Source organism: Girardinichthys multiradiatus, chromosome 1, assembly GCF_021462225.1.
Source record: "Girardinichthys multiradiatus isolate DD_20200921_A chromosome 1, DD_fGirMul_XY1, whole genome shotgun sequence".
NCBI lineage: Eukaryota > Metazoa > Chordata > Actinopteri > Cyprinodontiformes > Goodeidae > Girardinichthys > Girardinichthys multiradiatus.
The window spans coordinates 30,820,642-30,836,413 of NC_061794.1; the positions used below are offsets into that span (position 1 = coordinate 30,820,642).

At 40.4% G+C, this 15,772-nt stretch overlaps 1 protein-coding gene across 3 annotated transcripts in view; it reads left to right on the forward strand.

Annotated features, from left to right (window-relative positions):
- The first annotated feature begins 454 nt into the window (after nt 1–454).
- tasorb (transcription activation suppressor b) overlaps nt 455–15,772 on the forward strand; it is a 24,919-nt gene continuing 9,601 nt past the window's right edge. Inside the window, exons 1-16 of one of the 3 annotated variants that reach the window (XM_047369173.1) lie at nt 455–890; nt 2,238–2,383; nt 2,501–2,593; nt 2,807–2,879; nt 3,052–3,143; nt 3,235–3,369; nt 3,453–3,577; nt 3,680–3,711; nt 3,945–4,050; nt 6,727–6,830; nt 6,953–7,062; nt 10,843–10,915; nt 11,043–11,117; nt 12,362–13,195; nt 13,949–14,259; nt 14,346–14,448. In XM_047369173.1, the coding sequence (XP_047225129.1) occupies nt 587–890; nt 2,238–2,383; nt 2,501–2,593; nt 2,807–2,879; nt 3,052–3,143; nt 3,235–3,369; nt 3,453–3,577; nt 3,680–3,711; nt 3,945–4,050; nt 6,727–6,830; nt 6,953–7,062; nt 10,843–10,915; nt 11,043–11,117; nt 12,362–13,195; nt 13,949–14,259; nt 14,346–14,448 (2,716 nt within the window). In that variant the 5' untranslated portion in view covers nt 455–586. The remainder of the gene's footprint in view (nt 891–2,237; nt 2,384–2,500; nt 2,594–2,806; nt 2,880–3,051; nt 3,144–3,234; nt 3,370–3,452; nt 3,578–3,679; nt 3,712–3,944; nt 4,051–6,726; nt 6,831–6,952; nt 7,063–10,842; nt 10,916–11,042; nt 11,118–12,361; nt 13,196–13,948; nt 14,260–14,345; nt 14,449–15,772) is intronic. The other 2 variants (XM_047369182.1, XM_047369190.1) reach the window with 2 other exon arrangements.

Below are 15,772 nucleotides of genomic sequence, written 5' to 3' on the forward strand. Positions count from 1 at the left end.
AGTTTAATATAACTTTCAGTTATTGTGAGTTTAGGGGGTTATTCTCTTCCTCAACAATCATTAAAAAATAAAAAACTGCTACAGGACAGATATATCAGTGAGAAGTAGTAACTGAATTAAACCCTGACTGAGTTAAAGGTCAACGGATGGGGGGAAGAGTATGGGTAACCATAGGAAATAGGATTCAGTCTAAGTGTTAAAAAACATAAAGGAAAGATTCATCTTAAAGACCCAAAGTGTTGCATAGCAATATTACAATGTGTAAGAATTGTTCGGAATCAAGCATTTTTAATATAATGACTACTTTGCATTGTGTGACATTCCTTGTTATTGTTACAGGGTTTTGTTTAGTGTGAAAACTATTTTCACTTTCACATCCGTCCACTTCTTGCGATACTCCCGTTAGCCACCAGGGGGTGTAGATTTTCTGGCATGTAAACAGTGACGGCAACGTTTTGCAGTGGTAGAGAAGAACGTGAACGTCATTTTTACAATGGCGGAGGCTGGGTGAAGAGGAGAGTGTGTGGAAAGCGACGTCGTAATCGTCAGAGCTACAAAGACTTTACCGAGCGTAAGGTGCCCCAAAATGGCCCTGAACCCCAAGGCTGCGGGAAAAGGGGACTCAGAATGCGCAGAGACAGGCGAGCCGCTCTCGGAGGGCGGCGAAGCCGACAAAAAATCAGCCGCCACTTCGGCCACAGCCAACCAAAATGGCGATCAGCCTGGATGCAGAGACGGTGTAATGCCCGAACAAGAAGCCACAGAACGGCGAAGGAGCGTGCTGGCGGACGGCCGGGGCTCCAGCAGCTCTCCCTTGTCGGCGTCGAAATCGAGCGAAGAGTTGCCACGGAAAAACTTCCAGATTCCGAGGAAGACGAGAGAACGGAAAGGTGGTGCCATGTCGCTGCTATTTTGAACAGAGCCTGTCCTGCTTTCATAATTCTAACTCCTGCATGTCGCTAGCTTGCTAGCTAGCTGCTTGGTTCTGCAGGTTTAGAGACCTTTACTGAAAAGATTCGTCTACTTAGTTCATATTAGATTACACACACGCCGTGTAAACACACGTATAGCACTGGCTGATGTAGCACTGTTTGCAGACATAACGCTAGCATTGGTGGATAAGGCTCAGATAACCAGCGGGTAGCAGTGTTGCGCCTAGAAGCTGAATATTTGAGGACTGACCATCTGAAAGCAAACGTTGTTTGGGTTCTGCAGCTTTTCCGGGGACAGTAGTCCGGCTGATGGTGTGCTGTAGCGCGAATGTGTTGCAGCCATCACCTAACGACATGTGGGTGTCTCTTTGACCTCACTGAAGGGCATGGCTTAATCCACCCCACGAATTAGCCAAAACAGTTTTCAATGTCGGGGTACCCTGAATTCACCCCGACTCTGTTATCAGAGCATCCCTCTTTCTAAGCACTTCACCACAGCATCTCTCTGTGTATAACCCTGTACAGCCTCCAGCTATGGCCCTCATCTTTTTGAAATATGGAAGTCCCCATAACACAACAAAGATTCATAAATGAAAACGTTTAGAATAAGTCTTTTGTGTTTTTTCCCTTTCAAGCTGCTGCCACAACATTTCCCCCTTAAATATAAAATTATCTACATTCTAGAGCTTGGATGCAAAGTTGGTGTACTCTGTTAGTCTGTCTTCATATTTTTCCCTTTAATAAGGGTTTTATATAACCTGCTATCTCACAAATAAAGTGGATTCAGGCTTCAGGTTTGCTTGCACTTGAATTGATATAGTATGTAAATAACAGCTGGTTTAAGGCTTTGTTACCTGCACAGCTAGTTATAGATGCAGATGATTCAAGTAACTGTTGAATGTCTTTTTTTTTATTATCAACAACTCAAAGAATTTCTCATAGACCAACATTGTTTTTTGTAACTTGCATATCTTGAGAGTTGACATTTTACTGAACACAAATTTAATTGTGACTTGAGCTGCAACCGATGCAGGATCATAGATTTTATCATTCGCATTTGAATTTACCTTTTAAATGAAGGCAGAGGTTTAGTTGTCCTGTGCATCAAAGCTGTGCAAAATAATGTAATATTTGGTACACTCAAATCTAAAATGCCATGGATTCACACTCTGCATGCAAATAAGTTATTTGGCCAGCTGCATCATATCAGTTTTTCACCTGTGCTCCATTTGTCCTGTGTATTGTAATACGCTTGCTGAAACAGCTTACTAATGCACCTATTCACTTTTGAATATTTGCGTACAGGTCTGTACCAGTTTTTGCCCCCCGAAAGTCGGGAGTTCGAGGACCTTGTGAAACTCATCTCTTCCTTTTACTTGGACGCATCATCCCGCGGAACCTTCTCCTACTGTAAGGCCAGGCTGATTCACAACGAGCTGCTTGAGAAGGAGGTTGGTCGAAGTCCTCGTCCGTAAAATTTGTGGAAATCACAGCTTACATCTGCAGGCTCTCCTTGAGGGTCAGATTGCCTGGTCTCATTGAACGATTTGTTGCATTTATGTTGCCAGTTCATTGAGAAGAGGCGAGAAATGAAGCAGGAGGGGCGAGCTGAACAAGAGCTTGCGGAGTCGTACTGCTTCCTTTTTCCAGACAAATCAAAGGTTAGTTTGCTTTGAAAGCTACGCTCTCAGCAGTGGTTTAAAAAGTTACGATGGATGTTTGATTTCTTGCGGTGTATCGGTTCAGTTTTTGAGTAAAGAGCTTGTTAGGTTAACTTATTCAAGTAATTTTTCTATAAATCATATTTAGGTTTTAAGTTTAAATCATATGGTTGAAGATTCTATGTTTTGCCTTGTTGCTCTTTATCCACCCAGCTCCAGTGGATCTGTGAGAAGGGGCTGTCAGTAGGACACTGCAGGATTACAACATTAGGAAATCCATCAGTGGGTAAGCTGTTCTCTTTTTAAGATAATATATGTTTGAATACTTGTAATGTTTTAGTAGCTGCTTTAGAAATGGAACATCAACACAGATCTATGTCAGCAGAAATAAAATGGAAAACATGTTGGGTTTTTTTATTTGTTTGTGGTAATTTGGTCTTTTCTTTGTTCCAATGTAGGTGTTTATCTCTCTAAATACTCAGATTTATTACAAATAAATCCCTTCGAAGTCGGTTCGTTTGGAGATATGATCATCTTTAAAGTTATGAGGGTAAGGCTGTAGTTGTTTTCCCCTCCTACATTTAATCCTGCCTCTCTCTTGCAACCCGTCGGACTTATAGCCAGTGTTTTTTGCTTCTTAGGGGCGAATAAAGCACATACACGAGAACATGCCTAAGAACGCCATCGAATCTTCACCTAAGTTCGACTGTCACTTGTCCAAAAGTGCCAACAGGGTCACATCTTTGCTGTCATATAGAGCTTTTGAGCTCACGCAGGTAAATGCCAGGTCGTATTTTTTTTCCTGGTCTAATTTGTTGTAATACTTTTAGTTCCTCTAAAGCACTTGTGTGTTTGGCAGCAATATTTTTTCGAGTTTGCATTCGATGAGATAAAAGCGCGGCCCAGGCATGTGTGCCCCTACGCCGTGGTTTCCTTTCAGTACAAAGGCAAGGAGGTTGCAGCATCTCCTATGACTGCACACAGGTACGTTATCCTGCAGGAAATGGTGACACACGGCGAACATTTCTAGGAAGCTTGCTTAATATGTGTTTCTATATATAAACATGTAGCTTCTCTTTTGAACAGGTTCAACACTATTTCCCCTGAAGGAAGTAGAGGTACATTTTATATATACTCCATATTTCCTGTTCCTGTAATTAACCTATTTTTCCTGTTCAGCACTACTACAGTAGTGAATCTAAATATACCACGAATCTGTAAAAGAAAAATGTTTTTAATAAATACTTGAGTGAATACTTTCACAAGTCACTGTATTTACCCACAGCTACAAGGTTATGTATTTTTTGTTTGAGATCTGAATATTTGACCTGTGCTGATGATGGTGTTGCAGGAAAGAGCTGCTACACTGTGTGGAGCGGCCCACTGGTGAACAAGGGCCAGGAGTTATTCCCAGTCTGTTTGCGGTCCTTTTCACGTCCCTACCTTCCTTTCAAGCTGTAAGTATTCCTTTTCTCTGTTAATCATTTTAAGTGCCTGTGACACACTTTTCATACAAATGTTGCTCACTTCACCTCCGGTTGTTTCACTCAGTACCGTATTTACTGTAACTCTGGATTTACACTGTATCTGCTCTGGTCCGGTCCGCTGCAAAGCCCGGAGGAGCTCCAAAAACCATACGCAGATCGCGCAACAAAAGCCGCTGATATATGCGGTACCAAGTCCAAAACAACTCATTCTGCGGAATTTAAACCAGTTAAACTGCGTTATGTTATGTTTTATGCATATTTTAAAGTGTTTTGTTCTACAATGGGTGAGTTCACGGAGTGCAGCAAAGCTATATTTGTTGCTTAGTTTGATACATTTAATGTTTAATTGTTCTGTTTATAATACCTTAGATAACCCAGTAACTGATCTAATTAATCTAATGTAAACAACTGCTAATATAAACTGCCTGGCCAAAAAAAAAAGTAGTCACCAAAAAAGAAAAAGGTCACACACTCTAATATTTTGTTGGACCGCCTTTAGCTTTGATTACGGCACGCGTTCGCTGTGGCATTGTTTCGATAAGCTGCTGCAATGTCACAAGATTTACTTCCTCCCAGTGTTGCATTTATTTTTCACCAAGATCTTGAAATGATGATGGTAGAGTCTGACTGCTGCACAAATCCTTAACCAGCACATCCTAAAGATTCTCAATGGGGTTAAGGTCTGCACTCTGTGGTGGCCAATCCATGTGTGAGAATGATGTCTCATGCTCCCTGAACCACTCTTTCACAATTCAAGCCTGATGAATCCTGGCATTGTCATCTTGGAATATGCCCGTGCCATCAAGGAAGAACAAATCTATTGATGGAATAACCTGGTCGTTCAGTATATTCAGGTAGTCAGCTGACCTTATTCTTTGAACACATACTGTTGCTGAACCCAGACCTGACCAACTGCAGCAACCCCAGATCATAGCACTGTCCCCACAGGTTTGTACAGTAGGCACTAGGCATGATGGGTGCATCACTTCACCTGCCTCTCTTCTTACCCTGATGCGCGCATCACTCTGGAACAGAGTAAATCTGGACTCATCGGACCACCTTCTTCCATTGCTCTAGAGTTCAATCTTTATGCTCCCTAGCAAATTGAAGCCTTTTTTTCCAGTTAGCCTCACTGATTAGTCGTTTTCTTAAGGCTACACAGCTGTTCAGTCCCAATCCCTTGAGTTCCCTTTGCATTGTGCGCGTGGAAATGCTCATAGCCCGGAGTTCTACTGTTGTTTTTCTTCAATTTGATTTCACCAAATGTTTAAGTGATCGCCGATCACGATCATTCAGGATTTCTTCCTCGAAGAAGATGGGTCCCCACTATCCATCCAGTTTTTAATAATATGTTGGACAGTTTTTAACCCAATTTTGGTCGTTTCTGCAATCTCCCTGGATGTTTTCTCTGCTTCATGCATGCCAGTGATTTGACCCTTCTGAAACAGACTGAGATCTTTTCCACGACATTGATGTGTCTTTCGACATCGTTGTTTAAGAAATGAGAAGCAACTCATTGCACCAGTTGGGGTTAAATAAGTTGTTGCCAGCTGAAACGTAATTGTCCATGCAGTAATTATCCAACGGGAGGCTCGTACCTATTTGCTTAGTTAAATCCACATGGCGACTTTTTTTCTGGCCAGGCAGTGTATACACGTGTGTGTGTATATATATATATATGTGTGTGTATATATGTGTGTGTGTGTGTGTGTGTGTATATATATATATATATATATATATATATATATATATATACACACACACACACATATATATATATATATATATATATATATATATATATATATATATATATATACACACACACACACACACACACACATATATGTATATACATATATGTGTGTGTGTGTGTATATATATATATATGTGTGTGTGTGTGTATATATATATATATATATATATATGTGTGTGTGTGTATATATATATATGTGTGTGTGTGTGTATATATATATGTATATATATATGTGTATTTATTAATATAGCGAGATCTAGTCCATCTTTAGTGAATTATTTTGAAAATCCGCATGTTGTGCTCGTTCTGTTTCCTGGTGGTGCGGCGTGATTCATGCATTTTGACTCCGGCCGTGCTCCAGCATCCGAAAAATACTCTGGTCCAATTAGATGGACGTCTGCACGCCGCAGCACTTGTGCTCCTCCATCTGATGACAGCTGACCTCTTCTCCTGACTCTGCTGTGTCTCTCTCTGATGGTGACTGAAATATATCTGAAGAAATATAAGATTCTTTGCTGCGATCTGTGTTGCTGGCCATAGTAGCAGCAGTCAGATTACTTGCAGGGGTTCCTCTGTCACGCAGCAAAATCGCAAAGGAGTAGTCCGGCAATACCTTTTTAGTGAAATTTATGACCATAAATCTCAACAAATGTTCATTTCAGTGGCATGAATTTACCTTTTAAATTATTTCATCAGTGTTTACTTTCCATAAATATAATTGGATTTATCATGAAAATTTCCTTCACAGGCATTTTAAATCCTCTTTCAGCTGAACTATAACACTGCACATATCTTACATGTCAGAGAAAACCAGGTTAAATTCCCTGTGCAGTATGAAGTTACCATGTGTAATCTGTTATGAATTGTTGAGTGGTTACTCTCCTCTGCAGGCGTGAGAAGTTAGAAATGAATCAAGGCATGCAGCTGGACCAGGTGAAGAGGAAGATTCCCCCTTTTTTGTTTTCCTGGGACACCTACAGCATATCACGGGAAGGTCAGCACAAACCAAACATTTACATGTGTTGCAGTACAAGATGAGCTTTAGTTTAAATGCAGTGTCTGGTGTGTACTGTAAAAATAACCATATAGATGAGTTGTGCATTATTTTGTGTTCAGTGATGAAGTGTGGGATGTCCTGCAGCCTGTTTGAGGTGGTGGAAGGAAAAGGTAAAGCAACCAGCGGCAGCCTGGCAGCACTGATCAACAAACTGGAGAGGGACCGAATGGTGAGACATTCATCTGTTACCCCAGGCTTTTATCCAAGACATTCTCAGAATATTATTCACAAAGGGGCCAGAGTCAAAATGCATGAATCATACCGCAGCAACAGGAAACTTTGCTCAAAACATTAACAAACCCACCCACCTTTGTCTTCATTCTCTGGACCTTGTGCTGACATGGCATTGAGTGTAAAGACATAACAAAATTTTCTCATAACCCTGTCCTGTCTGACCATTTTTTAATAACCTTTGAGTTTAATTTACTCCACAACTGAAAGAAAATTTCATTATAGTAGATTATTATCAGATAATGCTGTAACAACCTTTAAAGAATCTGTTCCACTTTTAATTTCCTCGTTATCACTGAAAAGCACAGTGGAGGGCAATAATTCTGTTTCTGCCCCTTCACAAATTGATTCTCTTGTTCATAGTGTTACTTCATCATTGTGTGATGCATTAGACAATGCAGCCCCCTTAAAAAAGAAGGTAATCATTAATAGGAGGCAGGCTCCTTGGTTTAATTCAGAGCTACATACTTTAAAGCACAATGTTAGAAAATTGAGATAAAATGGCGCTCTACTCACCTAGAGGATTCCTACTTAATCAGGAAAAATAGCCTACTGTTGTATAAAAAGACACTTCACCAAGCTAGAACAGTTTATTTCTCATCATTATTAGAAGAGAACAAGAATAATCCTAGGTTTCTCTTTAGTACAGTTGCTAAACTTACACAGAGTCATAGCTCTGTTGAGTCATCCATTCCCTTAGCTCTTAGCAGTCATGACTTTATGGGATTCTTCTTAAATAAAATTGATTCTATTAAAAAGAAAATCTTTGACATACTCCCGAAGATGATTACTTCATCCTCAGCAAGTGAGACAACATTGGAAGTAACTGTAGAACCTGATCTGTGTTTGGACTGTTTTGATCTTGTGAAACTTCCTGAGAAATATTAGCTTCATCTAAACCTTCAACTTGTATGTTAGACCCAATGCCAACCAAATTATTTAAGGAAGTGTTCCCTCTGATTACCAGCCCCATTTTAGATATGATTAATCTATCCTTAGTAAATGGATATGTACCACAGGCTTTTAAGGTAGCTGCAATTAAACCTTTACTTAAGAAACCTTCACTTGATCAAGATGATCTAATAAATTACAGACCAATATCTAATCTTCTGTTCTTATCTAAAATTCTTAAGAAAATAGTTGCTAATCAAATGTGTGAGTATTCACATAGCAATGATTTGTTTGAAGAGTTTCAGTCAGGCTTCGGAGTTCATAATAGCATTGAAACAGCTCTGCTGAAAGTCACTAATGATATTCTCCTAGCCTCAGATAATGGACTTGTGTCTGTACTTGTCCTGTTAGATCTCAGTGCTGCATTTGATACAGTCAATCACAATATTCTCTTAGAAAGGCTGGAATATGCTGTAGGGATCAGGGGAACAGTGCTAGGCTGGTTTAAATCTTATTTGTCTGACAGATTCCAGTTTGTTCATGTAAATGAAAAATCATCTTTAAACTCCAGGGTTAATTGTGGAGTACCACAGGGTTCAGTACTTGGGCCAATTCTCTTTACCATATATATGCTTCCAATAGGTAAAATTATCAGATTATCAGGCAGCATAGAATAAATTTTCACTGATGACACTCAGCTTTACTTATCCATGAATCTTGATGAACCCAACCAGTTAGATAGACTAAAAGCATGTCTTGAAGACATAAAAACTTGGATGACAGAAGTTGTTGTCTTTGGACCGGAGTCTTTAAAAAAGAAACTGCTTAGTCAATCACTTAACCTGGATGGCATTAAATTGACCTCCGGTAGTAAAGTAAAAAACCTTGGTGTTATTTTTGACCAGGACATGTCATTTAAATCCCATATTAAACAGGTTTCTAGGATTTCCTTCTTTTATCTCTGGAACATTGCCAGAATTAGAAATATCCTACCCAGGAGTGACGGTGAAAAACTAGTTCATGCATTTGTTACTTCAAGGCTGGACTATTGTAATTCTTTACTATCAGGATGTCCACAAAATGCAGTTAAAAGCCTTCAGCTGATTCAAAATGCTGCAGCAAGAGTTCTGATGAAAATTAAAAAGAGAGATCAAATTTCTCCTAGTTTAGCTTCCCTTCATTGGCTCCCTGTTAAATCCAGAATAGAATTTAAAATTATCTTCCTCATATAAAGCTCGTAATGATCTAGCTCCATCATACATCAGAGATCTGATTGTTCCATACGTTCCTAACAGAGCACTTTGTTCTCAGACTGCAGGTTTACTGGTGGTTCCTAGAGTTTCTAGAAGTAGAATGGGAGGCAGATCCTTTAGTTATCAGGCTCCCAGTTTTAGTCAGTGAGGCAGACACCCTGTCTACTTTTAAGGCTAGGCTTAAAACTTTCCTTTTTAATAAAGCTTATAGTTAGAGTGGTTTAGGTTATCCTGAGCTATCTTCCCTATTTTTTACTTCCATCTTCCTCCCTCCCTGTTGGATGGAGTAAGGGGAAGTCAGGTTTAGCCTAAACCGGCTCAGTTATGGTTGAGGTGCAAACACACCCTCCATTTCTGCTACCTGTATGACCCCTTCTCTTTTCCAATGGTTATAATCAGTCTGACAGAGAGAAGTATCTCAATCCTTGTGGTATAACAATGACCATCACTGGGCTCTAGATGGGCAAACTGTCTACTTTTAAGGCTAGGCTTAAAACTTTCCTTTTTGATAAAGCTTCTAGTTAGAGTCGCTTAGATTATCCTGAGCTATCTCTGTAGTTATGCTGCTGTAGGCTTAGGCTGCTGGAGGACATAATGACCACTTTCACCCTCTTTGCTACATTCTCACACTACTCTCCAATTTTGCATTATTTGCTGTTATTTCAGCTTTTAACTTTGTTCTCTCTTTTTTCTCTTCCTAGAAGCTACACCTGGCCTGACTTTGTGTCTACACCTTTCTGGACTAACTATGTGCTCTCTTTCAGACTCTATCCTTGAAAACTGGCTCAGAGTTTATCTGTTCTTTCTTTCTAGATGAAACGACTAAAGGAGCTACATCCATTAACATTTACTTTTCCTTGCCATAGAAAGTACTCCTGGATCAGTGCTTCTGTGTTCTTTTTGTGTCTCTGCTCTGTTCTCTCAAACCCCCAGTCGGTCGTGGCAGATTGCCGCTCACACTGAGCCTAGTTCTGCTGGAGGTTTCTTCCTGTTAAAAGGGAGTTTTTCCTCACCACTGTCGCTACATGCATGCTCAGAATGAGGGATTGCTGCAAAGTCAACGCCAGTGACTGTCCACTGTCTCTACATGCTCATCCAGGAGGAGTGAATGCTACAAGTCACTGACTGGATGCAATCTGCTGAGTTTCCTTAGATAGAAAAAAGTTTTATCCAATTTGAATAAATAACTGAATCTGACTGCACTGTTCAATGGTTAGGATTAATTGGAATGTATGTACCTGACTTTTGCAAAGTGCCTTGAGACAACATGTATTGTGAATTGTAGCTATATAAATAAAACTGAATTGAATAATCAATAAAATGACTATTTATGCACCAAGTTCTCTGCCAGTGATGGACCAGTGTTGTCTGGTTAAAGCATGATAGGTGCTTTTCTAAAAATGACTTTAATAGAACCAATGTTTAAACAGGAGATGTGTTTTCCCTTCCTGGGTTAATCATAGAATGCTACACCAATTAAATAAATGTTGGTGTTACTGTTCTCATTGTCTGATATAATGAAGTTATAAGAAAATGGGTGTTATGTCTAACATAATGATCTGCTTGTTGTCCAGGTGCTGGTGAAGTCCTTGTTTGACAAGGGTTTCCTCTTCCTGCTGTCCTCAGCTCAGATGCTCGAGTCAAAAGGTGCTGGAAAGATTTTATTTAACGTTTTTACTCCTCTAATGAATGTCGTTCTGTGTCAGTCGAACCACCTAGTTGTTGCTGTTTTTAAGGGCTTCAGTTTTTGAAAAGGTTACTGTTTGTTTTGTAGATCGGCGGGGGCGGATGGAGAAGAAGCTACAAGCATTATTCATCTTTCAGGAGCCGAGGATGGTTGTCAAGTACTGTAAGTATAATTCTCTGTCTCAGCACCGTTTTGCTGACTGAGTCAAGGTGGCAGCACCTGCATTGTTCATTAAACTAAAGTGTTTCGTAACCAACAGCCAGTTTGCGCTTTGTTTTTGTTAAATCTCCCCCTTAAAGCTCTCGTTATTTATAAAAGAAAACACAGAGACTACTCTATTTAAACCAAAGATAAGTCCTGCAGGTACATCTCAGTGAATTAGAGTATAAAGTTTATTTTCAGTAATGGAATTCAAGAGTGAAACTCACATGTAGTTTTATTATGCACAGAGGGATATGTTGCAAGTGTTTGTTTCTATTAATTCTGATGATTATGGCCTCAAGTGAATGAAAACCCAATATTCAACTTCTCAGAAAGTTATATGGGACCAATAAAATGAGGATTTTAAAGCAGTAATGTCATCCGACCAAAGATTATGTCCATGTACTGTACAGTAAATTCATTCAATACTTAATCTGGCCTCTTTTTGCATGACTGAATGCGATGTTACACGGAGGTGATTTGCTTATGGCCATTCTGAGATAATAAGGAAGTCCAGGTTGCTTTTAATAGTGGCCTTCAGATTCTCTATGAGATCTAGATCAGGGAGATCAAGCATGGTAACCATGGGCATTAAACCAAATATTGGTACTTCAGACAGGGTGGGCAGCTTTCAAATCTTGGTGGGAAATAAAACCAGCATCCCCATAAGGCCTGCTAGTAGAAGGCAGCATGAAGTGCTCTAAAATGGCCTGTTAGATGGCTGTGCTGACTTTGGATTTGATGAAACACAGTGGAACAATGTGGCTTCCCATCAATTGTGAATCTCTTTGCTTTAGTCATCCTTGTTGTTGTTGGTTGTTGGCACATTTTTCTTCTACAGTTTTTCCTTCCACTCCATCTTTCAGTAACGTGCTTGGATACAGCTCACTGTGAACAGCCAACCTTTTTAGCGATGACCTTTTATGTAGGTTATAGCATAACATTTCTGCATTAAAATCCTTGTTTTTGTAGTACTCACATTTTGTGGGAAGCTGAATTTTCATTAGTAAATATAAGCCAAATCAATAAAACCTTGAAATGGATTACTCTGTAATCAATCTATTTCCTTTTCTATTTCAGATTTTTTTTTCTGTTAAGAAAGTGTAGAGGCTTTAAAACATGTTTTTTATGTTTTGAACTGGTTCAAGGTGCAGCTAGTAAAGCTGAATCAGCCATAGGCCCTGACATGTGTCCCCCTCTTTCAGCTTCGAGAGTGTTGGAGCCAGAGACACTGACGGTGGAGCCCCAGCCGACTTTCCTGTCCTCTATGGAGCCTTTTATTCCTGCACTACATTATGCCTTGTTTAAGCTGCGTCCTAACCCGGGCAAGGAGCTGAGTCTTGGGGTGGAACGCCAATCCACAGATTACCTAACGCGCATGGACTCGGGAACGGTGCGGCCTTTCGTTCTGCCCGACTACAAGAACAGTTTTGACGAAAGGGCGAGCACTCATTCGGTGCCTAGACCCAAATTTAACATGGACTCAGTGCTACGGTCTTACGTCCACAACTCTGCTAACTACGTTTTACCTCTGGGCAAGGCACGGGACATAATGGAACGAATAAGGAACCCTGCCCCCATACCTCCATCCGCACCTGTTCCTGTTTGTGCTCCTCTTTCTGCCCCAGTGGAATACAGCCCTGTTTCTGACTGGGGGGGCTCAGACAGAGGCTCGGACAGAGCAGAAAGGGTCTCTCTCGACAGGCTCGCCCAGGAGACAGCACCTCCTGAAAGCAGCAAACGAAGGCAAGACCTGGCGCATTCAAACGGCGCCCAGCTGCAGCCCAAGTCCCACATCGACCCCCAGCCTCAGAAGGCACGGCTGTCCCAGAGCGAGTACGATCAAGACAAGATGAAACAGCTGCTTAAGCTGATCCAGCTACATAAGAAAACCCTGGTTCAGGATCCTGGGAAGGATCGGGGAGAGGATGGAAGCTGGGACGCCAACAGCCTGAAAAGGAAATTTGAAGGCGACGTTGGGGGAGGCATGAACAAACACCAACGCACAGATCATCTGAGCAATGGGGAACCCAGTAGAGGTGAGAGGAGGGACAACCACCTCTTTAGTTTAAATTCAATCAGTTAAGTTAGTTTGTTTGCCAATTATTTATTCATACTGCTTTCAAAGTCAGTTCTTCTGAGGGTCTGAAGAATTTATTTGCATGTTTGCACAGCCTGATTAGTTCTGAGAAATTTGAAAGCTTAACATGCATTTTTAACCGTTTCTTTTAAAAGATTTATCCATTCTGGAGATGCAGCAATCCCTGCATGGTTTTCCTGGCTGATACATAAGAGTAAAAAAAAAAAAGTGCCCCGGGTTTCTTGATAGTTCAGAATCCCAACAGAATATAAAAGAATTACATCATTATTCTTATTTATGCTTTGACGCAGATGTTGATAACCTTTTATCTGATGTTTTTTGGATTTAACTCCAAAAAAATGCATCAAGGTATATGCTTGGTTTATGTGTTCATATACCAAAAATGCTGGGGGGGATTACAATTTGGATCCAGTTTAATTAATGATCAGATCAGTCAAGGAAAAATTGTTTGATTCTGATCTCTGGCTGATTGATTGGTGCACTGCTAATGCCTTCTGTGCTCATGAGGAAATCTGCATATATTCTGCATATTATTTAAGTGACGAGCTCCGGATTGCTTGAAAGTTGACACTTTTGAAGTGTTTTCCCCCTAACGTTTCCCTCATAACAAAGAACTAAAGCCATTCACAAGATTCAAGTCTAGCCCAGTAAAAGAGTCGAATTCGGTCAATGATTGGGTTTGGTCTTTTAGCAGGCCAGACGGAGAGCGTTGGAGACGAGGCTGGCCAGAGAGACAGCTTGACAGCAGTGATGGAAAGCATGGGCATCTACGACACGGACCTGAGGAACCGTGGCGGCACTGACCCCTCGACAGCCGGTGAGACCCAGCGCCTCCTCAAAATCCTCCTGGCCACGCTCAACAAAGCCATGGCTCAAAGCTCCATGTCTGTGCTGGCAAACCACGGCGAATCGTCAACCAGTTCGGGAATGATGGACTCCATCTTCTCCGACTCAGCTGCTGGGATGCAAATTGAGACGGCTCCACAGACAAATTACACAGAGGTAAGTTTTTATCAGCTGATCCAAGGATGTTCTGGTGTTCAGAGGTTTTTCTTGTGGGCCTAAAACGGGCTCTATTTTCTGCGCAGGAGGACATGGACTGTAGTCCTGGGAGTCCATTCAGCATGGGTTCCCCACCGCAGGCAGCACAGCCCTCAGATATCATATCTGGGGATATTCCTGTCTTTGAAGGTAACTCAAAGATGGTCCGAAAAATGTTTAAAAGATGTCCTAAAGATGTTCAGATTTCCCATCATAGCTCTTAAATTTTGTTTAGTTTCTTCTTAAATCTGCGCATCTGATGCTTCCATTGAGTTCTTTGTTGTTGATCAGACTTGATCCATTGTAAGAAACTATTTGAATTGTCCCTTTGTTGCTCTGCCAAATCAGAAGCCAGTTTTATTGTTTAACAGACAGATGATACTTGGTAGGTACGACTTTCTTATAGCACCATTCAACGCACACAACGGTCACAAAGTACTGTACGAAAAAGAAAGTAAAAACATAAAACATTAGTAAATGCAGAGAGTTCAACAAAATCATTTTAAAAGATAGATATTTTAGTTTCTTTTTGCTTAGGCCCATGGGGGAGAAGGTTCCAGAGTCCTGGTACTACTATAGAGAAGTAAATGCTTTGTACTCCGATGTCCAGAATGCTGCAAAAATCTATAAATTTGAATCTGAAAAGAAATGTGTAACCTTGATTTAGAAGAACTGTAGGAACTCTGAGTTAAGGTTTAAATGTGTTACGACATAACTGTAAGGTTCTTGATGCTCCGCAGCAGACTACCCTGTCAAAATGAATTTATCACACAAATTCAAAACAAGTTTGGGAAAACATAAACCTTCAGAAAAAGAAATGTTTTCAAGTGAACATTTCTTGTATAAAGTATATTTGTTTTATGGTTAAAGAAACACAATTCTGTGTCTACCGTCAGGTTTTAGAACAAAGGAAGACATCTACACTTTTTCAAGAAGAGCTTGAAAAAAGTTCTTTAACTCATAGAATATTAAGGGGGAAAAAAAACCTTTGTTTGCTGCCTGTCAAAACTATCCTTTTTATCACTTTTATAATAAAACACTTTTCAGTTGTTTATCAGTTAAGAGGAAAGTTATGAGGAGTCCATGTGGAGGGACTAAAGAGCCTTTTGCAGCTCCAGACCTCTGTCTTGTTATCTTATCCACCACCAGCTCCTTCAGGAAGGTATGCATCTATTGTAGTTGCCTGAAACCAGTTTTCAGTAACTGTTCTGATGCTTACTGATAAGGCTAGTGCCTTAAGGTTTGGTAACTTTATTGTAAAGCAGCTGACTTACATGCCAGAGTCAAAAAACCCTAAGCTAGGTTATATTCAGTCTACCTTTCCCTCCTGGGTCCCTAGACATTTTTTATTTCAATCTTTAATAAGCTTGCCTGCGTTGTTGCAGATAGGTTAAAATCTGACCTGCATTTTACTTTGAAAAGAGCAATTAGTCTCTTGTGCAAAGTTTTCACAACTTTGCACAAGAGTTGTACA